Raw genomic sequence first — 27,332 nt, 5'->3', positions numbered from 1 at the left:
CCTCACTCTCCTGGCTCACCCTCCTCAGGGAGTGGGGATCAGCCTTCTCCACCCCCACCCTCTGTGAGAAGGTCTGGATTCTGATGTCCCAATTCACATTCACAGTCTCTCCGGGGGTATCTGTCACTCTCATGCAGATCGGCTCCGTGTGGCCAGCACAGCATCCTGGAGCTCCCCAATGGAGTACTTAGAAATCAGACCTTGCCATGACATCCACTACACTCCCGTGGTCTTGGCCTCAGTTTCCCCACACACACCCTAAGGGCTCAGAAGGCCTTCCCCCTCTGATACTTGCAAACACTGGAAAGCATATTCCAGAGGGACTGCCTGCAGCCGACACCCAGCAGCCTGCACCCTGGCCCAGCCTCCAGCCTATATGTGACCCATAAACTCTCCTGGCTGAGTAAACACGTTTTATTGGGGCTTGGGACATTTCCTGGCCATCCTGCTCCCACCTTCCATTGTCCTGCTCTGGCCTGGGCTGTTCCCCAGCATGGCCCCTCCCGGGGGCCCCAATACCCATCCTTCAGCTCCCCTCCGCCCCCTGCCCGTTCCTCTGATACGCATATGCTCGGTCTTAAGGAGGTGGAGAGTTTCTTCCCTTATCAGCCGTTCCTGCCCCCTCCTCCCTGGTTACACAGTAATTGGGAGCAGAACGCCTGGCAGGGGCAGGTCGATGCCTGTCAGCTCCCAGCCGGCAGTTTACTGGACACAGAGAAAGGGTCCCTTCAGTGCTGTCTCAGGAGGCAGGTAAGGGCATGCAAGTAGGAAAGAAGCAGAAAGGACCCCAAAGGAAGGAGGAGCCACCCTGGGCCAGGAGCCTGTGGGTAGACTTGTGAAGTGAGGTTAGGGAGAGGAGAACTGAAGAAAGTCGGGGCCAGACCAGAGACACCTGGGGAGGTTCAGAGAGCAGCACTCAGCCCAGCCCCGTCACGGAGAGAGAGCCTGGCAGGGACCCACTGAGCCCCTCCCTGAGCCTCCACCTGCAGGACAGCAGAAACACGGGCTCCGGGAGGCCTCTTCTGGAGTCTTCCAGCAGCAGAAGTGAAAGGAGTCCAGGAGGGTTTCTGGGAACACCCCTCAAGCTGCGGTGTGGCCCTGGACTGAGTTGGCCACCTGGGGCCCAAGGGAGGCACTCCAGCCTTCCAGAGGCCTGTCCTGAGCCAGCAGGAAAGGGCCACGACCCAGAGAAAGGGCAAAGGTGGACAGACTGCTCCAGATCTCCTCTGGGGGCAGGCTCCCTCTTCCTTCCGGATCTTTGCTTTGTTCCCCACTGGCAGTGTCCCCTGTAGCCTAGGCTGGGGGCTGTGAAGGTGACCACCCCGGAGAAGACCCTTCATAGTAAGACTGAACCCAATTTGGCAATGGTGACCCCCTTGACACTGAGCCGGCAAGGGCTCTGAGCCCACGGGCACAGGGTACAGCCCATTCCAGCTCCTCCGACGGGACCTGCCTCCTTGATGCCAGGGGTCTTTTGAGGTGGCCCATGGAAGTCCCTGCAGAGATGGAGTCGTGCTTGGATAATCCGACATGAGGCTCCTCATTCTCCACGTCTGCCTGCCCTCTTGATTCCAGGAGATTCAGAGAGGAAGTACGCACCCTCCTTCGACAACACCCTGGGCACACGCAAAGCCCCGCTCTGCCTCTCCTCACAGCTGCCCAGAGTGTGCCCAAGCCGGCCCTGCTCTCTGTGGGGTTATGGAGAGGAAGAACTTGGGGTGCTGTGAAGCCCCGAAGAAGCTGGGCCTGTCCTTCTCCATCGAGGAGATCTTAAAGAGGCCTGATGAGAGGAGCCATGTGGTCGGGCCGGAAGGGGCAGGTGGAGGGGGCACCAGGCAAGCAGGAGCTGCGGGCTCCAGGCTGGAGAGGGCCCCAGAGGACCAGCCCCAGGGTAAGTGGCTTCTGGTCATTTCTTATCCATTCCCTGGGTTCCAAGACCCAGCTAGGCTCAGGCAGAAAGAAAGCTGTTTCGTATCAACAGAAGACAGGACTCCAAAATTCAGAGAAGTCAGGCACTGAGCTTTCGGCCTAAAGACCTCTCTGTCTAGCCCAGACCGAGGGCCAGATGCGGACACCAAGCCTCAGGCAGGTGCAGAATGCAGGCACCCAGGGTTCGTTCCCGTAACCAGGCCGCCACTGAGAATGCTTGTTACCGTCTATTGACCCAGCGTTTACAGTGTGGCAGGCATCGTCCTGCAGGCTGTGTGTGTCTCCTCTTTAACTTCAGTAGAAAAGCATGGTTATCACAACTTGACAGATGAGGAAACTCATCCATGGAAGAGAAGAGGTAGGTGACGCCCCCAAACTACACAGCTAGTAAGCAGAAGAGCTGAGTCAGGACGTGGCAATGGCTGCCCCCAAACCCCTGCTCAGTCTAGCACGTTCTTCTCCTTCATGAGCAGAGTTCATCCTGCACAGCTTGTAATGGCTGAAGCTTTGCCCAGGATCAGCCCACGCTGATCCAGGGTGTCCCTCAACCCAGGCCAGTGGCCCACTCCAGGGCATGTCCCCAAATAGCAATGACCAGGTAGATCTCAGACCCCTCCTTGAGAACCAGCTCAAGTAAGGGCATTGAGGTGGACACAAGCACCCTGCTATGAGTCAGGAATCCACAATGTCGGGATCAGTTTTACCCCAGCCTGCTGTGTGACCCCAGGAAAGTCCCTTTCCACTCTGGCCTCAGTTTCATCCCCAGTGAACCACTTGGGCTGAGGGGGGAGGAAACAGAGATGGTGATGTCTCAAGGGTCCACTGGAGTCTGGTAGTCGATGAGCCTGGAGTATTTCACAGGAGGTTCCCAGTTCTCACCTCCTTTCTGCCCCTTTAATCCAAGGAAAGGCTGGGAAGGAAGCTCGGGTGAGCCCGTGATGTCCTCTCTACTGTACACAGAGCGCCACCCGCTCCCCTCAGTCTAGTCTTCCAAGAGGGAGATGTGGGGTGGTGCTGAGCTGCAGACAAGGGGAAGACCCCTGGAGGCTACAGATCCCATCCCCAGGGTGCCGGTGAGTTTCCCTGTAGCTGAGCCTATCAGTAGGAAAGCAGCTCAATCTTCAGAAGTTCATCAATAACTTGCAGGGAATTGAATGAGCATTCACAGAAGCAATTCTGGGGATCTAACCTGAGTGCCCCTTGCTGCAGCTACATAAAACCCATGACCGTCCTCTCTGGAGGAGAGAGAGAGAGAATAAAAAGAGAGAAGAGAGAGAGAACAGGTTCACTCTCGCCTCCCAGAACAGCTTCCCTTCCCCTAGCCTGACAATAGCTGATGGCAACAAGGAGGCCACTCATTCCAGTCCCCCACTGAAGATGCTGGCATGTTCCATGTCAGCTATCCAGCGGGACCCAGAGCAGACCCCCCAGTAGGCAAAATAGCAGTCATAACGTCAGACAGTGCCCTGTGGCTCTCACGGCACCCTCACGGCCATTCTCTCGTTGAACTGCCACAATTGTGAGCCCCACCTCAGAGATGATTAAACCAAGAAGAGAAGATAAGTCACCTGCAAAAGCTAGTGAGAGGTTAGCACTAGGACTGAACCCTGGTGGCCTGAGACCATCCCCTCTAGATTATTCCTGAATGTGGCTTAAATCCATACATCTCCCACACTGCCAGACTTCAGCATTTCCGAAAGCCCAGTGAGGGTCCCACTGGTAGTTTTCAAGATGAGTTTAAGGGGTACGCAGACAAAGATGACTTATGTCGATGGTTCTGTAATTATTTCTACACTGACCTGTTTATGACACATGATACTGGTAATCCACTTATGGTTATGATGTGAGGTTTGCTTTCAAAATAAATTTATTTGTTTAAGCAAAACAAAAAAGTCTATCTGGGAAAATGCTAAGCGGATAATGATACAGAAGGGATGCCAATGTGGCGGAAAGTACAAAGGTAACTTGCAGAATCTGCAAATGAGCTGGAGTCTGTGAGACCCTGGGCAAGGAGGGCCGAGAGCCGGGATTCCAGAAGCCTGGCCTCTAAGCTGTAGTCCGGCACCAATTCGCAGGAGGACGTCAGGCGAGACACTCCCCTTTCTGGGCCTCTGTTTCCGCATCTGGAACATGAAAGAGCAGAGCTAGAACATTCCTGAGGCCCCTCCCAGCTCTGGTACGCCATGACTAATTCCGCAACAGACTGCTTGCTGAAAAGCCTTGGCAGTTTCACCCGTGGTCATTTTCCACGGCTGAAGCTTCCTCTCTGCAGAGGGGGTCTCCACGCCAGGAGGGCAGGGGCGGGGGGCTGGGAGGGGCGAGCCAGAGGGCAAACCCTCTCACAGGCCTCCGCCTCTCCTGTCCTCACAGGAGCCCCATCCCCCAGGGCTTGCTGCTGCGGCTAATGCCCCTCCATCTCCCTGTCCTGCCCTCCTCCCGGCACGCAGGCCCCCTGGGGGAACGGGCAACAGGACCAGAAACCGTGTGTCCAGGGCCCTCTCCTGCCCCAGTAATCACTACAGAGGAATAAATTCCTCTTTGTCTCCAGGGAACACTTAAAGGGCTTCATGGAGTGGCTCACGGAGGCCAACTGGCAAGCACTACCTCTCCCTCCCAGGGACCTCCAGGAGCTGTGAAATGCAGCATTCCAGACCAGCACCCAAGACTCTGACTCTAGGTCCAGGGTGAGGCCCAAGAGTCTACAAGCTCTCCCAGATGATTCTAATGTAGGCGATCTAAGGACCACTCTTGGAAGTGAGGCTGAGGCCCAGGGAGGCAGGGCGGCTTGTTCCAAGCCGCAGGACCAATACGTGCAAGAGCCAGGGTCAGACCAGTTATCCAGGCCGAAGGCCAGGGCTCTGCCTCCCTCGTTTCTCCTGGCAGGGACCAAAGTCCCCCGTCCCCACATCTTCCCACCCTCCCCAGGCCTCTCATAATCTATGGCTTAGAACTTCCCGGTCTCAAGCCAATGGGAAAATCCAAGAGGGTCTCCCAGCTTGAAGGGATGCTAAGCCCAGCCACCTGCTCACTCGTCCTGAGAGAGTAAACCCCCCGAAGCTCGGGCACCCTCCAAAGTCAAGGGAGCCCCAATCAGGAGGAAGATGCTTTGGCCTGGAGGCTCAGACCCTGGGAAGAGTCATCTCTGCACCTGTCCCACTAATGACCCTCTGCAGGGAAATGGTGACACCCGGGGGGGAAGGGGAGAGGAAGATGGACAAGGAAGAGACCACCCCAATGGGTAAACTGGTATGGGTCTTCCAGCCTGTGGAGAACCCAGATATATTCCCTGGTCTGTTCATGAGCCGCTGGGTCACTCAATGAATAATTGCTGAGTGCTTACTCTGGGCCAAGTCAGGACTAGAGAGGTGAATAGAACCAGATGTAGTGACCACCCACCTGGCACAGGGTGGGGTCAGCAACAATGAGAGTCCTGGTGACACCACCTTGGGGCAGTGCTGACTTCCGCCCATCTTGCCTGGTGGAGGGGCCAGGGGCACCGTGGAAGTCTCGGGATTTGAGAAGTGTGCTGTAGCAGTGGTCAGCAGAGCTTTTCTGCAAAGGGCCACATAGTAATTTTAAGCTTTGATGGCCAGATGGTGTCTGTTGCAATGACTCAACTCTGCCATCACGGCTGAAAAGTAGACGGGTGTGTTTATGTTCCAATAAAACTTTATTTATAAAAGCAGGCAGAGGGCTGGACTGGGCCTCAGGCTATAGTTTATCAATCCCTAATTTACTGGTGTGACAGCCAATGTCCTGCACAGACTGGCCCAGGTTGTCTCTCATCACACCCTCCCTGCCCCTCCAGGCACATGGAGCTGCTCTCTGACTTCCCATCTTTCCGGCCCTTTAAGTGACTCCAAACCTCCCCTTTAGGAGCCCCTGCTCCTCCTCCGCCTTCTTTCTCCTTTCCCCCTTCCTTTCCCCCTTCCTTTCCCTCTGTATTAGCTTCCTGTGCCTGTTGTTACAAATTACCGCAAACTGAGTAGCTTAAAACAAGAGAAATCTATTCTCACGGTTTTGGAGGCCAGAAGCCCGAAACCAAGGTGTTGGCGGGGTAGGTTCCTTCTGGAGTCTCGGAGGGGACATCTGTTCTCTGCTCTCTCCCAGCTCCTGGCGGCTGCCCGCAATCCTTGGCCGTCTGTCTTTGGCCTATTGACGCATCCCTCTACCATCCGTCGTCACCTGGCCTTCCCCTCGGGGTCCGTGTCAAATCTCCCTCACCTTTCTCTCACAAGGACACTAGTCTTTGGATGTAGGGCCCACTATAAATCCAGGAGGATCGCATTGCAAGATCCTTAATTGTATCTACAAAAATACTATTTCCAACTAAGGTCACATTCACAGGTACCAGGGGTGCAGACTTGGACAAATCTTTTGTGGGGGGAACACAAGTGAACCCACTGCACCTTCCCTCACTTCTCTGCCCTCATTTTCCTCTTTCTCCTCCCTCCTCCTTGTCCTTCTCCTCTCCTCCTCGTCCTCCTCCTCGCCCTCCTTCCCCCTGCCCTCTGCCTCCTCCCCCGCACCGCCTGGAACCCCAGGCAGCAGCTCAGTGCTGCTCTGGGCGCTGGGAGAGGAAGCCCAGCACGGGGCTGTGCCAAGGTCTGTGGTGTGTCCTGTCGCCTCATGATTAATGGCTCTGGTTCTCAGACAGGTAGACCCAGGGGCTCCCACGAGAGCAGACAGGAGCAGGGCAGAAGGACACAGAGCTAAAAACTTGCACTCCCCCAGTATAAGCCTCCTCTCTCAGTCCCCACCACCAGAGCCACAACCTAATGTGGCCATGGGGACACTCCTACAGGGCTTGGGGGCACCTGGAGGCTGGTGCTGGAGTTGAGAACCTGGCTCAGTCTCATGCCCCGTGGGAGCACAAGGAAGTACAAAGCTTGACCCCCACCTGCAAAAAAAGGATGGTATTTGTGTGAGTTGCCCCAAAAAGCTGACCTGAAGGAAAGGATTTGAGCACAAGTAGTTTATTGGGGACCTGCAAGGAACAGGGGCGTAAAGTAGTGGAATAAAACAGAGAAGAGAAGGTGGCAAACAAGGACGTGTGATAAGCCAGTGACCACTGCGGGAAATGAAGCTCAAATCCTCTGGGAAAAGGAGCAAATACGCTCCTCAGAACTATCTGGGCTTTTCGGCCCAGAAACACATATCCTGACGGTAGGAAGTGGATCTGGAGCACAGAAAGGTCTAAGGGAGACAAGCAAGGCATTGACAATGTGACGGCCGTCACAGGACCCCAGACTCTGAGAGCTGGGAGAAATCTAGTGGACAGAAGAGACTTACAGCATTGGCTATTATTTGAATTTGATTTATCTGTTGTGTTTTTCAACCAGACATGTCACAAAGAGCCACTGAATCTCTACTGAGTGGCAGGCATGGCCATTGCTGCACGGCAAATCCCAGAACTTAGTGGCTTAAAATCACCATTAACATTCACTATCTTACTCGCTTTCTGTGGGTCAGGACTTGGGGACTGACTTAAGTGGGTGTTATGGCTCAGGGTCCCTCCTGAGATTGCAGGAAAGGTGTTGTTCGGGGCCGCAGTCACCCAGAGGCTGGACTGGAATAGAGCATCTGTTTCCACAGCGGCTCAGCCCCATTGCTTGAGTTGGCGCCAGCTGTTGGAGGAGGCCTCGGTGTCTCCCAGGCAGGGCTCACCACGTGCAGCTTGAGTGTCCTCGCAAAATGGTGGTGGCTTCTCTCAGAGCGAGCCCTCCAAGAGGGAGAGAGCCCAGTGGAAGCTGCATCCTCTCGTGACCCAGCTTAAGACACTTCACAGCCGTGCTTCCACTGCATTCCATTTCTTGGAAGGGAGTCACTCAGTTGGGCCCAAATTAAAGGAGAAAAGAATTCAGGGAGGATTGTCAAAGAGCTTGCAAACCTATCTTGCAGCCACCACAGGGCCTGAGATGGGAGCAGGGAGGGTGCCCTGCTCTTATCTGGCTTAGAGTCTAGCAGGGGAGACAAACAGCCATCCAATAATCAGAAATGAAAGCATAACTACAACTGTGACAGTGTGGGGAGAGGGTGCCGTGGTATTCCAAGGGCCTGCTCCGAGGGCGGTTTGACCTGTCGGGGAGGCCAGCGCAAGCTTCCCAGAGCGGGTCCTGGTGGAGCTGCGATCTGCAGGCTGAGCAGAATGAAAGGGGAAGGCATTCCACACAGAGGGGACCCCAAGGACAAGGACTCAGTGGGACCTAGTGGGACGAGATATTCAAGGGTGCAAGATGGGGTCTGAGAGCTAGAAAGAGGCCAACCCATGCTGGGCCGTATAGCCCATGGTAGGCATTTTTATTTTTGCTCTGTATCCCAAGAAGAATGAAGAATCCTTTTAGGGTTTTAGGCAGGAAAAGATGCAATGAACAGTATTAATGAGGACTCGAGTGTTCCAATCAACAAAAATTATCTTAGGTTAGCTAAAATAGAAAAGGAAATGTGTTGCCTTGGAGAAAATTAAGAGAGAGTTTCCCACACTAAGCAGTGGGGAGGGCAGGATCACAATGAGAGCCAAAACCAATAACGCCATCCAGTCTCTTCAGTTGCTTTCTCTCTGCGTGCTGGCTCAACTCTTTCTCGCTCCAGTCGTCATTCTCCAAATGGCTCCCAAAAGCTCCAAGAGTTACATCAGCCTCCAGTGACTTCCCTCAGGCCCTCTAAAGTCCCAAGTCCAGAAGTCCCAGAGGAGAGATCCACTGGGACCCTCCAAACCAGTCCACCCAAACCAGTCAACTGAGGCCAGAGGGGGAGGCTGAGGGAACTGTGTGTTTGGTCTGGAGTCTTCTTCTTGCTGATCCCCTTCTTGTTCACACTGTTCCATGCTGGCATGATGGTTCTCATTTCAGAGCCCTTGTAACTCTTCGTATGTCATTTTCAGTCCCCACATATGGAACTCTCAATGTTTCTTTATTTTTTTAATCAGTGGTGTGTGCTAAAGAGGTTTACTCCTCCAGATTCTACTTGTAAGGTGGCAGTTGTTAATCATTTTTCGGCCAGATATGGCTCTGCCCTCTCTTTATGGGGCCCTGTGGCTTTGGATGCCTCTGATCTGGGCTCTCTGCACACCTGCCACTTGGGCTGGCCTGCTGTATGTATTTTCACAGAGAGAACAGTTAACTTCCTCCTCCGTTCTCGGCAGGAAGAGTAACTACAGACAGATTCCCCCATTGGACAGAAACAAGTTCTGTGACGTTTCCTGTGTCACACCACGAAACGTCCTCCGGCTTCACAGCTTGTGTTGTCTGACTGTTCCCCCTGCATGGTCGCAAGTATAGAAGGGAGAGAAATAGGGGTGAGTGGGGAGCGCACACACACACATGCAACTTCCAGCAAGAAAAAGTTACAAGTGTTGAAACAAGATGGTACTATGAAGGCACAACGTGGCTGTCACCACCATGTCCTCAGTGCCCATCCCCACTCTCTCTCTTTTCCTAAGCTCACTGTCATGAGAGTCACGTTGTCATGACACAAACAAACATAGGAACCTGACAAAGTGCTTTGAGAACACAGAGGAGGGAAGAATGGACTGCAGCTGAGGCCCTCCAGGAAGGCCTCAGAGAGGAGGTGACACTGAGATGACGGTCAGGCAAAGGGGAGAGGGCACATCAGGCAGGGAGAAGCATGTGCAATGGCCCAGAGGAATAAAAAGGAATGAATGGTCCTTTTGAGAAACAAAGGAATTCAGTGTGGCCGGAGTCTAAGAATCATGGAGCCGCGTCCCGGAAGATGAGAGAAGTGGGGTTGACTTCGGTCAAGCCAAGAACTTTGGCCTTTATTCATGGTCATCAGCATTTTTTACACCCACGTTTGGAGAATTTCAGGCTTCCCCGAGACGCCTGATCAGCGCTGCCCTTGATGAAGGGGGTTGAGCAAGCCGCACCCTGATCCCAACACACACACACACACACACACACACATGTCCATCAAGAAGCTTTACTCCCGTTTGCTCTGTAGGGTCTCCTGCACAATTTCCCTTAAATAAACTATACAACTGCTACTAAAAAAAGATTTATACAAATGAAAAGTGCGAGGGGGGGTGTGTGGATGGACGTATTGGAGAACAGATGCTGAGGTCCTCTTGTAAAACCTATCATGTAAGCGAGGCCATCCACATCACAGGGACATGAACACGCGTTTCCACCTCTTGGGGAAAATGACAATCCTCCCACCGCTGAGAGAGACAGAGGGAGGGAGCCCCAGCCTGGCCATCCCCGGGAAGCAGGGCAGCAAATCCTTTGCCGTTGAGCTTTTCAATGGTCTTCTCTCAATTCTTTCTTTTAGTGATTTTTTTTATTCTCATCTCTTTCCACGCTAGCTGCCTTCTCTTTGTTGTTATTTATTTACACATCATCCACGTTTATTGTAGAAAACGCAGATAAACAAAAAGAAGGCAAAAGAAAATGTAACTATAACTCTACCCTCTCACTATCCAGTAATAGCCACGTTTTGTGTGTGTGTGTGTGTGTGTGTGTGAGGAAGATTGGCCCTGAGCTAACATCTGTTGCCAATCTTTCTTTTTTTGCTTGAGGAAGATTGTTGCTGAGCTAGCCTCTGTGCTAATCTCCCTCGATTTGATGTGAGACGCTGCCACAGCATGGCTTGATGAGCGGTGCTAGGTCCGCGCCCAGGATCCAAACCCGAGAACCCCAGACCGCCAAAGCAGAGTACATGAACTCAATGGCTATGCCACTGGGCCAGCCCCTAGATTTTTTTTTTTTACAAACATGGAGACTGGTTTACTGCAAGCTGAAAGTTAGCACTCTTTACTTAAATTTATTTTTTTTTAAATCTGCTGTGTTTCTACCCAGAGATCCACAACACACCTCGGTGGGAAGGAAACATTTGATTGATTTGAGCTTTGAGGGATGAGTAAGAGTTCTTAGACAAAGGACAGGCATTGCAGACTAGGGAGAAGTGAGGACAAACACCTGTAGGATAAAAGGGTGTGGCCAACTGGGGGAATCTAGAAGTGATCAGATGGGACTGAAATAATGGAAATGAGGATTGGGGAGAAGGCGGATGATGCTGGAAAGGGAGAATGTGAAGAGCCTTGAGGGCCATGCCAAGGAGCTCCTCGCTTTGTAGGCTCTGGGCACCAGGAGCCTGTAGCAAGTCCATGACCAGACTGGAGAGGAGAAGTCTACCCCAGGAGACTACTGCCCTGCACCCCACCCATCATGACCAGGAGGTGTCCTCAGCCTGCAGGAGGGCCCCAAAGGGTACCCTGGATCTCCTCCAGGCTGAAGCCACTGCCTTGGGAAGACAAGGACCAGGCCCATTTCCAGACACACTGCCCAGTGCAAAGCCCCCAGGGCCTTTAGCTGAGCAACCAGGGCCAATTAGCAGACCGCAGAGAAGGAGCCATCAGGGGAGGGAGCCGAGCGCAGAGAAACATCGGTTTATAATTAGGCGGCCTAATCACCTGTGTAAACTGTGTATTTCTTATGATCGATGTGCTAAAGGGCTCAGGTTTAATTAAGTTCTGCTGACTCGCTCCCTTTGAAGATCCACTGAAATGTGATTCACAGCTCGCACTATTAATAACGGGAGAGGAGCAACTCGAAAGGGGTGGCAGTTCGCCGCTACCCTCCTCTGCCCTCTCCCCACGCCCCTAGCCGTGTCCACTCCCAGTGCCCTCGGCTAGCCACAGTGAGTGGGCTGCACTCTGGCCACCCACTTCTCGGCATGTCTGCCAAGAAGCTAGTAAGGAGATGGTGGACCAGGACTGGAACTCAAGGATTTTCTCATTCCCAATCCAGTGTTCCTTCCAGGGTTTGGAAAATGGAGCCCGACACCCCCATCATCCTCTCTGAGCAGGGACCCGGGACATCTCAGCCCTTCCCGATGATTTAGAATCACATCCCGTGCACGGAGAGCTCCATAATGAGCTGGCATTTCCAGCTTCTTGTTTAATGAGGTCCCTTCTGCTTTCAAAATTCTACAGGCTAAGTTCTGTATTCTTCCTGCTTCTCGGTTCCACATCCCTTTATGCTGTTCTCTTATCACCCACTGTGGTCTGTTACCCAAACGTCAGCCCTGCTGGCCCCTCCACCCACTCCTAGCAAAGTCTCCTCCTGCATATGGTGGAGAAACAGAAGCGAGGACCTTCTCCTTTCCTGAGCCAACCCCTCAGACACTGCTCTTGGCCATCCCGCCCTGCCCTGTGCACCATGGGCAGCTCCGCTCTGCTCTGAGCCACCACCCACAGCTCCTGGGCACCATCCTCTCCACCAGACACCCTCCTTCTCCAGCAGGGCCCCATACTTCCAGGTTCCCCAGTGCCATCAAAATTGTTCTCTGTGACTGACAGATACTTTCCTTCTTAGAGATATGTGGCAATTAGAGGAAATCGCAACACAAGGAGAAACCTAAGGTTAGACCCAAAATATGACTTTTTCAAGAATCCAATGGGAAAGGCTCTAAGGTAGCACCGTCCAATAGAGCTTTCTCTGATGCTGGAGGTGCTCTGCATCCGTGCTGTCTCGTGGAGTAGCCACTAGCACACGTGGTTCTTGAGCTATGGCTAGTGTGACTCAGGAGCTGAATTTTTTATTTTCTTTTCTTTAAAGAGCCACATGTAGATAGTGGCTCCCATATTGAGCAGTGCAGATCTAAGGAGTTAAACTTAAGTCCGGCCTCAGATGCCAAGCTTGCCTCCCTGACTCCAGGTTCTAGTCTACCTGTCAACTCTTCCAGTTGGGTCTCGTCGGGAGCCCCAGTCACTGAGGGTGATCTCAGCTCTAGGCCCCTCCTTCCTAACACTCCTTTTTATATTCTCCAATTTGTGGTCATTCAGTCTAGAGTAACACCCCAAGATGGGCTGTATGGGGACAGTCAGTGTTGACCATTAACACTCCAAGAACCCACGGTTGGTCTCGGGGGAGAGTCTTCAGCACTCTGAGTCCTGTAGGCTGGTCCATTTGGGGCTCAGCCTCCACCTCCCCACCAGTGTGAATTTTAGGCGCCCCTCTTTATTCCTGGAGATGTCACTACAGCTTCTTGGACACACACACACGCACACACACACACCGTCATCATCATCTCTCAAGGACGTTTATCCTGAGAATGTATAGCTCAAAGCTAATGAGAATAGACATTTTTCTAACTGGCCCATAATTTGCTCACAGCCCCCTCTCCATGAAGTCAGCAGGCACGTTATTATGAGAGTGGGCTTAGATGCTTTCCTTCTGCACCCCACCTCCAAATTATGCCCTTCCGGTCCTGCTGGAAATAGAGAACAGTCATACATATCTTAATAGCTGCTCTCTTAGTTACAGAAATGGAAGCTTTGAAATCATTCTCATATTCAGGAGCCTACACTTAGTCATAAACCCTTGTTCACCTAAGTTTCCTTCTGGGAAAAAAGGAGGAGGCGTCTTCTTTTGTTATAATCTGCATTCTGTTTCCAGTCCTCTGTTCTCTGTGTTGCTGTCTTTCCTCTATTCTGGTTCTACACTCTACATTCTCTGCTCAGTATCCTCCACCCATGATTCTATATTCTCAGAAGCACCCCAGCTCCACACTGTCCTTGACATCTCAGCCACCAACCTAGAATCTTCCATTCTGTGCATTTTTTTTGCAGTTACCTATAGAATTTCACTGTATCATCTAGATATACTATCATCTAGAATGCTGCCCTGGTGAATGAATGAATGAAACACTGTCAGCACGGCTTGCTCATTTGTGTTCTCCTGCAGACAGGCCCTCAGTGCCTATCAGATACTGAGAACAGAGAAGACATTCAGTAAGATCTTGGCGAGGCAGTAACATGGGCCATTTCTCTCTGTGTCAGTTGTGATTGGGTTCAGCTCTACCCCTTAAATACACCACCAGCTCTAAACATAGAATAAATATCTCTTTAAAAAAATAAAATTAAAAAGTAGGGTGGACTCAGGGAGAGAAAGGGAGATGGAGAAGGAGAAAGAGATCAGAGTCTCCTACCATGGGTGGTTCACAATGCAAGAGCTTCCTCTAGTGGGGAACGATGTTTGAAGTTTCGCTGTCTGTGACTCCCAGGAATCTTCCAAGAGTCAGAAAAATGAGTAAAAGTACTCTAAAGGGACAAAAAATGGATTAACAACAAACATGAGGTGTGGTAGGAGGGGTGAGAGGAAAGCAGACTAGGAAAGGCCGTCTCTACAACAGAGGCATTGGGCCTGGTTAATCCCAGAGATGAAGACAGTTCCTTCAGCCAGCAGACTTATCCTCAGGGGGAATCTCTCCTCTCTGGCCCCCTCCCTTTCACCAAGCCAGTTGGTCCCCCAGGCAAGCCCAAGGCAAGGTGGTCTAAGTCATTCAGCCCCCACCTGAAGAGAAAGAGAATTACAGAACGTCCAAGTGGGTTGGGCCTTCGCCACTTGATCATTCAACCTCTCTTTCCTCCTCCATTCTCCAGATGGGGAGACTGAGGCCCAAAGAGTAAATACAATGCTGTCCAAGCTGTAGAGTAGAGGCAGGAACAGAGCTCAGGTCTTCTGATGTCCAGCTCAGTGGGTTTTCTACTATCCAATGATTGCAGGATGGATAATAAGGACAAAAAAACACACAAAGTTAGTTGAACTCTTCCATTGTTAAACCATCACAAATGAAATCTCATTTTCACTCGGTGTCTCCTCCAATTCATAGCTTGTGGTGGTTTTACCTCTTACTTGGGGAAAAAAGACTGAGCTGAGTGGAGTAAGGAGCCCTTGGGGGAGTTAGGTCCTCACCCCTCCCTAGAGGAGCTTCAGCCCTCTCCATCAGCCCATCTGAGCTGTGACATCAGACAGCATTCACAATTCCAGACAAATCTCCAGCCTTGTTTATTGTGAAGGTGTCTTATCTGCCCAATGGGATTGAGAGTGGAGCCTGAGTTTCACATTTATTCATTTACAACAAATAATTATTAAGCTCCCACTAGGTGCCAGTTACTCAGCTAGTCTAAGATACAGTCCCTGTCCTCCAGGAGCTCACAGGAGAGAGAGAGAGAGAGAAAAAAAAACAGCAGGCAAGCACGAGCTTCCCTGGAAGGGTTTGAGTCCTCCCAACATGAGTGAGTGATCCTGGGACAGGAATTTTTCTTAAAGCAGATTTTTCTTATAAGAATGAGAAAGAAATCAGGAGCCCTGTGATCAACTAGGATGAAAGGAATTCTACTGGCCCCAAGAGTGAAGGTGATTTGGGGAGGGGGTTGTTTCTTTCCTACAATCCCTAAAACTACATCACAAGGACTTTGTTCCAAGTAACACTAGAACTGTAACCCTGTCCTCAGAAATCCACGGTCAGGGAAACAAACCCATCACCAGCCAGTGTGGTCCTTCCTCCAATATCTACAGTCCCTGGGCCCCAGTCAGGAGGTACGGGCAAGGTTAGTTGAATCTCCCCATAGCAAATGGGTGATCCTCCTGACTCTCTTCGCTTGCCTAGCCCTTCTCCAGTGCCGCTTTCCAAATCCTTTCCCTCCCACCTCCCCCATTCTTTGCTGAGGACCTGACCTCCTGCTCTCCTGTCCCCCAAAATTCAATTATATATATAGTGAGCACTTCTGACCAGCCTGTCCACAGTCTTGCTCCATCGAGCAGCCACCAGAGCCCTCTCTCTTGCCTCCTCAGTTTCTCCTCCTCAGTCTTTGGACATGCTCCAGGCTGCACTCTAGAGCTTCTCCCCAACCTCCCCTACCCCTTCTAGCAACTTCTCAAGATACAAATATAAGATCTTCTCTTACTGCCCCCACTTCATTGCAAATGTTCACACCTCAATCCAATTTAATTCAACATATATTTGTTCAAGTCCCTACTAAGTATCAGATGCTGTATTGGGTGTGTCTGGGGATAACATATACCTGATTCCTCTTTACTTGGCTTCTGCCATCATAATTCGACCCAAGTGGTCTTCCTGTGGTCCTCAATGACCTCTGAAATACCGAATTCAGGACCACATGCCTCAAATCCATCTTGAAACAATGCAAGCTAAAAATACATACATACATACATACATACATAGGAGCCAAGGTAATGGCACCTGGCACATAATGGGTGTTCAATGAACACATTGATCTTTTCTTGCTTTTCTTCCTCTTCTCCCTCTCTTATTTTTAATTCTATGGCCACTCCTTTCTTTCCAAACCTCTCTTCTCTCACAGTTTCTATGGCATTACATGTATCTGAGCTCCTCCATCTTAGGTCAGGTTCCCAAGAAAACAGGCTGAGACAGAGACTTGCTGGAGACAGTTTACTGGGGAGTTTGCATGATGTTATAAGGTTCATGGTTTTTCAACCCCCTGGATCATACATTCCCTCTCCAGCCATCACCTGCAATGCTTTCTCCACATGCCCAGAGAAACTTCTTGAAGAGTTGTCTATAGTTGCTGCCTCCTCTACTCCAACTCCCCTTCTCTCCTCTACCCACTGTCAGGTGAGCCCTCACTGTCTCCATTCCGTGGGAACCACTGTGGTGAGGCTCCTCAGTATGACCAGTTTCAATGGCCACGTTTCTGTCCCCATCATAACTAATTACTCACAGCATCAACACAGCTGAGCCTTCTTTCTCTTCTGTTCATGTCACCGCACCGTCCTCACTTTCCTCCTACCTCAGACAGCTGTCCTTGGTCTCCTTCTTTGGCTTCTCTTGGCTCCCTCACTGAACCTCTACATGGTGGAGGGGCCCCAGGCTCACTCCCAGAGCCTCCGCCATTCTCCACGTACACTGCCTGCCTAAGTGATCTCACCCGTTCCCACGACAGCAAAGGCCAAGTATATGGTGACGATTCCCAAATCTGAGGCTCAGTCCTGAGCTCCCCTTTGAATGCCAAGCTTATATATAATCTGCCTATTCAACATACCTTCTTTTGAACAGCCAATAGGCATCTCAGACTTAAGATATCCAAATCGAATACTTGATTCCCCATCACACATGCGCGCGCACACACACACACACACCTTTTCCTCTCCCAGTTCCTCCCAACTCATTAAATGGCTACACCACCCATGCTATTGCTCACACCAAAACTTTAGTGTTGTTCCTGATTTCTCTCTTTCTCTAGCCCAAGATCTAATCCATCAATATGCCCTGGAAACTTCCATCCAAATCGTATTCTATGGTCAGCCCTATACCTTCTCCCTATAAACAACTTCACCAGAATGACAGGAGAGATGGTGGCTGGTGGCCTAAGGCTCACCTCCCACCGCTAAAGGAATTTGATTCTCTTTCCTACTTCCAGTGCAAAAAAAATTCCAGAGAGGGGCCCCAGTAGGTTCAGTTCAAATCTGGAACCTCCTCATCTCCTTGGACCAATCCAGTTCCCATTATAACTACTTGGTGGGTATGTGGGAAGCATGGTTTCCAAAAGGAGGGGTGTTGGCCCCAAAAAAAGAGGTGGTGCTGGGCAAATAAATCAGTAAGTGCCCACCTCATTCAGTTAGAGCAGCGACCACCGTGTATTCTAAGTCACGCACGAGCCTGTCTGCATCCCCCACCTCACAAGATGAGGAGGTACTTCCAGACGGAGACCATGTCTCCATTGGCTCTGCAGCCCCACTGCCTAGTACAGTGCCTGGCAGGATGCGTACGCTTAATAAGTGTGAAGATGAATGAATGATATTGCTAGCAAGTGTGATGAAGCCGTTCTACAGTAAGAAAGATCACCCAGAGCTAGAAAGACTGGGAAAAAATTTTGGAGATTATAAGAGTGAATTTAGATGTTGAAGAACCAGTAAAAATCACAGAAACTGTGAGCCAGCCCCAGTGGCCTAGTGGTTAAGATTCAGCGCTCTCACCACAGCCCGGGTTCGTTTTCCCATCATGGAACCACACCACCCATCTGTCAGTTGTCATGCTGTGGTGACAGCTCACATAGAGAACTAAACTAACAACTAGGATGCACAGCCACGCACTGAAGCTTAAAAAAAGAAAATAGAGACATTGATTGAAATCACGGACAGGAGGAAGAGACCCTGAGCAAAACCAGAGATAGGCGCGTATGGGGAGTGTGGAGACAGGAAGTAGACCAACCTGAAAGAAGCAAGGTGGGTGGGCTGACAGAGTAATGGAGGCAGGGCTGGCTTCACAGTGGGGGTGTGCCCAGTGCAGTTGCATGGGGCCGCATGCTCAGAAGGAGGGCCAGTGCTTGGGGTTTAATGCTTACGGTCACCATCTTGAAATTCTTAATAATTTTATGTTTGAATCTGTGTTTTGTAAACGAAGTCCAATGAACCCATGGAGCAGGCACCAGGGGCCTGAAACCTCAACTTGCGCTCAATGCCCAACTCACCACCCCCCTGTTTCCCTGGGATGGGCTGTCGGCCACCTGTTTCCCCACCCCTACCTAAGGACCGCTGCCTCCTCCATCCTGTGAGGGGTTGGTTGGGGGGCTGGGGGCCTGGATGCAGATGCAAGGAGGGTTGAGGTCAGGCACATGCACCCTGGCACAAAGTCAAAGGGTGGGCCCTGGGTCCCTGAGAGGGTCTACACTCACCCTGTTAGTCTCCCTGTGCCTGAGGGAACACAACCTTAAATAGCACATAGAAAATGCCCTGAGAGAGAGACTGTGGGATAAAAGAAAAGGCTTTTTCCTGTTTTTTGAACAAGGAGCCCCACATTTTCATTTTGCACTGGGCCCCGCAAATAATGTAGCCGCCCCTGAGTGGACATGAGGCCAGACAGATGGGCCGGAAACAGATTGTAAAGGGCACACCGCTGTGGAGTTCTGTCTTTACTTTGAAGACCAGGGTTGGCAAACTTTTTCTGTAAAGGGTAAATAATTTTAGGCCTTGTGGGCCACACAGTCTCTGTTGCAACTACCCAACTCTGCCATTATAGCGCAAAAGCAGCCATAGACGGTCCCTAAACCAATGGGCGGGGCTGTGTTCCGATAAAACTTTATTTACAAAAGCAATCCGTGGGCCGGATTTGGCCGGCAAGCCATAGTTCACCGTTCCCTATTGCAGACAAGAGGGAATCCTTGAAGGTATCTAAGCAGCAGAAAGGACAATCAGAGGAGTTTCTAGAAGGTTATCCTGGCCTCACTGTCCAGGATGGATGGGAGGGGGTCAGCCTCGGGGCAGAGTTTCTAGGAAAAAGAATAGTGCAAAATCCAAGCACAAGGAGCCGGTGGCCAAGACTCGGTGGCGGCAGCAGGGGTTGAAAGGGCACAACAATGCATCCCAAAGTGTAACCGAGGCACCAACACCAAGGCCACTAACGTAGCTTGGACCCTCTTCCATCCAGGGGAGAGGAAGAGCAAGCGGAGAGTCCGAACCACCTTCACCACAGAGCAGCTGCAGGAGCTGGAGAAGATCTTCCACTTCACCCACTACCCAGACGTCCACATCCGCAACCAGCTGGCAGCCAGGATCAACCTCCCAGAAGCTCGTGTGCAGGTACAGCCGCCCCGACTCTCAGCCCCCGCTAATGCACTTGGGGCCATGGTGAGACATCATGGATCCTCCGGGTTGCCCCACCTGAAATTTTACGTTGGCTTTATCCCGTAAGTACAGCCGTGTTCACCAAATATTATGTTCCGGGAAATGAGGTCCCCACAGTTACAAAATGGTTTCTCTCCTCGGGGGGAGGAAACGGAGGGAAGGGGCATCAGTGATGGCCATTGATATCTGCTTCTACTCGCTTCTTGTTCATCTAGCTACAGTTCCAGAACATCGTTCACCATGCAGCCTCATTCACAAAATAGGTCTTGACAATCTAGACCAGGAGTCGACAAGCTTTCTGTAAGGGGCCAGATGGTAATTACGTTAGGCTTTGTGGAACCATACGGTCAGTGTCGCAACTATTCAACTCTGCCGTTGGAGCATAAAAGCAGCCGTGGTTTACAATGTGTAAACAAACGAGCATGGCGGTGTTCCAGCAAAACTCTATTGATGAACACTAAAATTTGAATTTTGTTTAATTTGCATGTGTCACAAAATATTATTCTTCTTTTGATTTTTTTTTCCCCAACCGTTTAAAAATGTGAAAACCATTCATAGCTCATGGGTCAGGCAAAAACAGATGGAAGGCCAGATTTAGCCCACAGACCCTGTTGGCCAATCCCTGGTCTAGACCACATGGGTATCCCTTTGAGGCAGCACGGAGCTGTGGAAAGGACCGGGATCCACGGTCAGAGACCTGGTTTAAGCACCCGCTGCCTAATCTGTATCTGTAATGTCTTCACTCTGGGGTCTCTCTCGCTTCATCTGTGGTTAGAAACGTAGCGGCCTTTCATCAATCACCAGACATACACCGTCTTTGCACATCCCCGATTTTGCAAATATCACTCTGGCAGATCCAAATCCACCAGCTGCACTGTTGGACTCTCTCTAGAACAATTTTCTAAGTCACTCTTCATGTTTCTGTTTGTTTGTTTTAGCAAATGTGATGGACTCATTCGAATTCAAAATCTGAGCCAGGGCCCAGGTCAACAACCCACTCTTGATTTCATCTCCACCTCCTTTTCCTCTGGCTAAGGACCACCCCTGTCTTTGACTTCTCCCCTTCTTCTTCCCGTTTGGAATCAGTCACCGGCCAAGTGGGTGCCACTTCCGTCTGCTGTAAAGCCCAGAATTCAGCGGCTGCCTCCGCACAATGAGCTGGTACAAGTGGCCACTGCTCGGGGCCGATCAGGGCGCTCAGGAACACAGGAAGCGTCAATGTTCAACCTATAGATGCCAAGGGGCCCACAGGGGTTGCAAACTGGTGGTCTGCCAGCAGGAAACAGCCCAGGGTAGTTTTATTTGGTCTGCACAGAAAACTCAGAGCTGTCACATAAAAATCAAGATTTCTGCCTTGGAAATTGGATGAGCCTGCCATGCTGGGCTCACATTTCCAGTGGTGACTGTTGGCGGAAGCTGAGAAGCTGGCCGCTTTAGGCTCTGTACACCACAGACCCCACCACTCCCAATTCTGTGGCAGCCCGCTGCTTCACCACACATAAGCGCCGGCCCTATAGGTACTGAAGGTTGTGATCCCTGGCCCCCTCTTGGAAGGCTCACCTCCAAAGTCAGAGAAATCAAGGATGTCGTGGAGCTTGCTGGACTGTGAAGGGCAGGTCCCTTCAAAGGTGCCACTTTTCTGCATTTGGGGGTGGTACTAGATGGAGAAGAAAAGCCTTTTGCTTATCTCCATCCTCTCTCGTCCTCATCCCAGATCTGGTTCCAGAACCAGCGAGCCAAGTGGCGGAAGCAGGAGAAGATCAGCAGCCTGGGGGTTCCACAGAAGCTGAGTGAGGCCAACATGGCCCCGGTCACAAATCTGGATGTGGCTGTGAGTGGCTGGGGGATCCAACTGGGCTGGGGGAGCCATTGTTTGGGAACAACCCACCCAGGCCCAGATGTGAGGAAACATCTCCGGGGCTCTGTCTACGTAAAACGTGCAAGGGGAATTGTTTTAGAAAGAGCATTGACAAGGAAGCTCTGGAGGTCTATGGGACCTGGGACAAGTCACTCTCTCTCTCTGTCCCTGTGTCCTCACCTGCTGAGTGACAATCACAGTGCCTCTCCCTCCTCCAGGGACTGGCTTGTATTGCTTGTGCCGAGTTTCACGGTTCCTGGAACAGGGTCACGGAGTAAAGGGCAGGGCACGGAGGTGGAGCACGTCCACTCTGGAGTCAGACTGCCCAGGTAAGCAGCAGGGCTGCCTGGAAGACTCACTGTGCCCCTCAGAGGACAGTGACAGTTTTGATGAGGATGAAATGACTGAGAGGTGAAGGAAACTTGGCACCTTGGAAGTGCTCCCTGAGAGTTAGCTGTCTGCTGAGTCAACAAGGATTTGGAGCATGTATCGGATGCTAAACTCTGGGGAGAGAGCGGTACACAAAATAGAGAGTCCTGTGGTTAGAGGTTGATGGGTACCCACAGCGATGCTGTGAGGCAGGATTTTTCATTCATCCCTTTTTGCCAATGCAGAAACTGGGCTTGGAGAAGCAAAATGACTTTTGCATATCAAACAATTGCTGTAAATGCCGGGGTGAAGACCGAGTTTCTTGGCCCCCAAGGCACGCGCTTCTACCCAGGTAGGTCCCCCTGCCCACCCAGAGCTGCCCAAGTCATGGGGAGGGGTTGGGAAGCTGCGGGACTGCCGCGGATAAGCCTAGGGCTCACTTCTCTCTCCTGACCTCTCCTCGTGACAGGGCCCCCTGCTGCCGCCCCCTGCGCTGCCCACGCTGGCTCCTCCCGTGGGGTGTTATCCTCCCGCTCAAGGTCAGCTGGCCTCTGCCTGGTTCCCTGCCCGGGTCACCCTCCTGCCACACCACCCATGGGACCCCCATCCTCTCGCGAGCCCACTCATCCAACAGACCTGCATCCTGGTACTCCGATTCCTTCCACCGCCACACCCCAAGTGGGGCAGCATCTGTGCCACTTCAACATAGGGACCAGACGGATATCCTCTGCGCAACGGAGCTGCTCTCCTCCCCAGGTGAAGGAAGGTGGTGACAAGGTGCCCCAGGCCTCAGGGGGAATCAATCTCACCATCCAAAGATGGCCCACAGCCCCCAAAGCCACCCTGAGCATGCCCCTTGGAAGGTGGCATCAGACTCAGCAGCAAGGTGACCAACTAGGGAGCTCCCGTCTCTCCTGGCCAACGTTGCCCTCCGGCTCAGATGACAGAGGCTGTGTGAGATCTCAGAACAAGCTCTGGAACAAGGAGGTTGTCCTCTTATACACGTGCTTCCTCTAACTTGCTGTGTGACCTCCAGCTGGTCACTCGCCCCCTCTGGACTTCCTCTGGAACACGAGGCAGTTGGACAAGATGACTTTTGAGGGCCCTTCTGGCCCTGACTGTGGTGAAGTGGACCATGGTGAGAACAGAGGGACAGAGGGGACCAAGGAGGGCTGTTTGTCCATTTGTTCATGGCGCACTTATTGAGCACCTACTGATTGCTCCATAAATGGAACTGGATCTCGAGATGAACAACTGGGTGGGCAACGGAGCTCAGCCCAGGCGGGTCAAAGGGACAGTGCTGACCTTCCCCTGCAAAGAGAACATTCACCCAATGACCTTGCCGTTGGCCCAAGTCTAAAACACGCTGTGTGGCTTTGACATGAACGATCTAAAGTGGGAGAGGAATATAGGGAAAAAATGTGTTTTAATTTAAACAGAATTTGGCGCTTTGGTTATTTTGCTGGATTAGGGAGAGATGTTGTCATTTCTGATCTGAATGAAAAGTAAGACAGTAAGCTCTTTTCAGAGTTTATCTTCCCAGGACTTGTGCAAGGGGCCCAGGGAGAAGGCCAGCCTCTCACTCTGTCCTGGAAAGCCCAGGGTTTCGTGTGACTCTGCTGTTTCCTTGCAGCGAGACCTCGGGCAAACCGCAGACCCTGTGGGCACCTCAGTTTTCACATCTGTAAAATGGAGGTGTTGCCGCCCACCTGGCCTGCCTCACAAAGTGACCAGGAGGCTCTGAAAGGAAGCAAGAGGGCTGTGCAAGGTGTGAGGGCTGGGCCCGCTGTGGGGCGATGCTGTTGATCCCAGAGGCCACCAGGAAAGTGGCTGCCTTGGATCCCAGCCCTGGGGTAAGTCGCTCCTGCTCACGCGGGGCCGGCTGCTGAACGCCCGTCTGCGTCTGTATCTCTGGGACCCTCGAGTTACCTGGAAAGCGTTTAGAGATACAGTAACATTTCTTTAATATCCGTTGACCTTTAATAGTTCAAAGGCTTCTTCTTAAAAGGCGGAACAAGCCATAGACGGTGAGCAAAGAGCAGAAATAAGAGATTTACAGGAAAAGCATACAGACGGATACTAAACATATGAAACCCTTCTCAATCCCCTCCATGATCTAAAAAGTAAATAAAACAGTAATAAAATACGTTCTTTTACCTTTCAGATTGGCAAATATTTCGAAGTGTTGGCGAGGGGTTGATGAAGTACTCACTCTCATATATAAGGACGGATGAGTTAGCAAATCATTTTAGAAGATAATTTGACAATTATTAATATTCTGAATGCAAATCTTTTTGACCCAGTAATTCTATTTGCAAGAATTTATCTGATAAATACACATGTATGTAAATAGGGTATACGAAAACGTTCATCGAGACTCGGTGACAGCAAAAACTGGAAACCACCTGATTAGGACACAGTTGAGCTGATTATAGCATATTCACCCAGCTGTTAGAAATAATGAGAGTGATTGAAACATACCTGATGGGAAATTGTCACTGGACAAGTCTTTAAAGGGAAAAAGCAAGTTACAGAACAGTAGTATGGTCTCATTTGAGTAAGAAAGGGATAAGATATCTTCGTATACAAAGACTTTATCTATATGCTGACGGTTTCTGCATAAGTTAGCTTTTGCTCCATAACAAATCACTCCCAAACTTAGTTGCTTGAAACAAGGATTTCTTTGGCTCACGTCTCTGGCTTGACTGGGTTCGTCATCTGATCTGGGCCAACTTGGCTGATCCCAGCTGGACCTGCACGTGTGTCTGTGGTCAGCTGGTCAGTTGATGGCCACTGGGCTATCTAGGATGGGCTCACTCCCAGGTCTGGGTTTGGCAGGCTGTTAGCTGGGGCGACAGGGTGATTGGGCCACGTGTCTCTCGCTAGGCTTCCTCCTATGGTCACAGGATTTCCAAGAGCACAAAAGCAGAAGGTACAAGGCTCCTGAGCCCTCGACTCAGAGTTCACTCGTCACTCCTGCTACTTTCTATTGGTCAAAGGAAGATTTGACAGTTGGTGGAGGCCAGCCCAGATTGTGGGAAGATAGACTCCTCTTGACGAGAAGAGCTGCAGAGTGCGTGGCCGTGGTTATAATCTGCCATGACTCTCGAAAGTGTATCTCATCCACGTCTCTTTCTTGAATTCTCTCGACACCTCCACTTGAACGTCCAATAGGCATCTCAAGCTTAACACGTCTAAAAGCAAACTCTTCTGTCCACCCGGACCTGCCTCCTCCTGCCTCAGACTCCCTTCTCAGCAGATGGCAGCGCCTTTCTTCTAGTTGCTCAGACTGGATTCCTCAGAGTGCTCTTGAGGACTTTCTTTCCTAATGGAGTGGCAAGTCCAGCGTTAAATGCCACCTCCTTGTTGCCAGCCACGATCATCTCCCCGCCGTCTCCCTGGGTCCACCGCTCCCCATCCGGGCTCTATTCTTCACTCGACAGCCAGAGAGATCCTGGGTGAATGTGAGTCAGACCATGAATCTCAAAACTCTCAAGTTCTTTTCTGTCTCACTTGAAATAAAGTGTAAGTCTTCCCCACGGAGGACCAACATAGAAGGTCCGGGGGCTCCTACTGCTTCCCCCAGGGTGCCCTGCCCCAGCCATGCTGGCCTCCTCCCAGCGGCAGCTCCAAGGTGCCAAGCACAATCCTGCCCCAGGGCTTTTGCACTGACTGTCACTCTGCCTGACACATCCTTCTCTAGCTATTCGCCCGGGTTGCTCCCTCACTTCCTCCTGGTCGCCACTCACATGGTACCCTAGAGCCGTCCCTCACCGACCATCCTATCTAAGTCACCATGCACATCCATATTCTGTCACTCCCCAGCCCCATACCCCATTTTATTCTTTTCATGGCGTTCATCAACACCTGACATATTGTACATTTATTTATTTATTGTCTATCGCCCAGCACTGGAACAAAAGCTCCATGAAGTCAGGGTCTTATCTGATTCAAACACAGCTATGTTCCCAATAACCAAAACAGGGCCTGGCACATAGCAGGCACTCAGTATTTGGTACACGTGGGTGTGCACAATACACACCTGCACACACATGTCTGTATTTTCCCAGGAAGTTCTTAGACAGATACACAAAAAACCCAACAGCAATTCCTTCCAGAGAGCGGGCGGGTGGTATGGAGATGAATGGAGAGAAATGTTTGTTTTTCTTGCTGCCCTGCAGTGTTTGAATTTTCTGCCACAACTATATAATTTTATAAATTAAGATGTTAATAAATAACAATGAATGTTTTCTCTCACTTCTCTTGTGCTTTGCAATTTTGCTAGCAAAGAAAATGTTTTCCTGCCTCCTGTGGTGCTGAAGGGGTCCCCTGTGGGGAGGCGGGTCACCCAACAAGCCACTGCTGGAAAGCACAGGAGGGAGAAGGGAGGGCTGGAAAGCTTTCTCCAGGGGCAGTGGGGGCAGACGCAGGGGACAAGGAGAAGGGGACAGAGAGCTGTGGGTCTCCAAGCAAAGGAGATCAGGTCCATTCACAGGGAAAACAACACACAAAGCAGGTGGGTCCAGAATCAGAGAAGAGAAGCTGCCTGGCCAAGGGTTGTTAGAGGTAGGATGGATTGTTAAAGAAATCTCCAGGGGAATAAATGCAGAAGACGGTCAGGTGGAAAACACCCCTTATAGCAGTTAGGCAAGAAGGTGAGTCGCTGCCTTGCTGTCTAGGAAGAGGGCTGATCCACATGTAAGCAGTGGCAGCGGCTTGAGTGAAATCTTCTAATAAATGTCTGAACCTGGTATTACGGGAGATCCAAGGATGAGGCGCCAGAGGCCTGGGTTCTAGCCTCCTGTTCATAAGTGGACCATCCGCAGAACCCCTCAAAATACTGGATTCCCTTTGACAAGGTTGGAGCCCCGGCTCCGTGCTCAGAGCTTTTATTTCGGTCTACCTGGCCCCACCTGATCACCAAGTCTGGGCTCCTGCGATGGAAGAGGCAGCTCCAGTAACTGAAAAAGTCTGGGGCGGGGGTGGGGCAGGATGTAAAGCTCAGTTACGTCTCCAGGCCTCGTTCCCATCTCTCCACTCTGCCTTCGTCTGCATCAGCCAGACTCAGCTTCCCATCTCGCCAACTTCACGCCGAGGGAAAGAGACTCTCTCTTTCCAAGGCTTATCGCAAAGCGCTGGGCCTGAGTGCCATCAGCCATCCCTGAGGCACATGCCATCCCTCGATCCATCCATCCCCAGGGCTGGGGTGGGGGTACAACATCCTACGGCTGGGTTACAGAGCACCCCAGTGTGCAGCCAGAGGTAAATTCAGGTCTGCCAAAACCACATGGATTGAGAGTGAAGTTACAGGGGAATCCCCTGGAAAAATTAGGATGCTGGTACCAGAAGAAAGGGAAATGGATTCTGGGTTGACAAACAACCGGCGTTCACTCCAGAACTCAAAGTGTTACCTATTTAGACCACATAGGAATGCTTTCAGCTGCAAGAAATAGAAGACCAAACCTACAGCAGCTTACACAAATATAGGTTTAAGTTTGTCACATACTAAGAAACCTAGAGGTGGAGCCAGCACGATTCTCTTGACCTTGACCTTGGCCACACAGTGGTTGCTTCAGCCCCAGCCATCACATCTGCATTCAACTTAGGAAGAAGCGAAGAAGGCAGTGTCAGTGACATCTGTCTTTACTATCACGCAAAAACAAAGCTCTCCCAGAACCTCCAGTAGACTTCTACTTAAGACTCTTTATCTAAGACTTGTCACAAAGCCACACCTAGATGTAAGGAAAGATGAGAAAGCAAGAATTTAGGTT

At 51.2% G+C, this 27,332-nt stretch overlaps 1 protein-coding gene across 1 annotated transcript; it reads left to right on the top strand.

Moving 5' to 3' along the window:
- The first annotated feature begins 502 nt into the window (after positions 1–502).
- Positions 503–25,818, top strand: ISX (intestine specific homeobox). The gene is made up of 5 exons (XM_014832719.3): positions 503–1,891; positions 19,138–19,289; positions 21,049–21,165; positions 21,807–21,913; positions 22,031–25,818. The coding sequence occupies exons 1-5, from the start codon at positions 1,699–1,701 to the stop codon at positions 22,332–22,334; spliced, it is 873 nt and encodes a 290-aa protein (XP_014688205.3). The 5' UTR covers positions 503–1,698; the 3' UTR covers positions 22,335–25,818.
- The last annotated feature ends 1,514 nt before the right edge of the window (positions 25,819–27,332 follow it).

This window comes from Equus asinus, chromosome 4 (assembly GCF_041296235.1).
Source record: "Equus asinus isolate D_3611 breed Donkey chromosome 4, EquAss-T2T_v2, whole genome shotgun sequence".
Taxonomy (NCBI): domain Eukaryota; kingdom Metazoa; phylum Chordata; class Mammalia; order Perissodactyla; family Equidae; genus Equus; species Equus asinus.
This window is presented reverse-complemented; position numbering and strand designations above follow the sequence as displayed.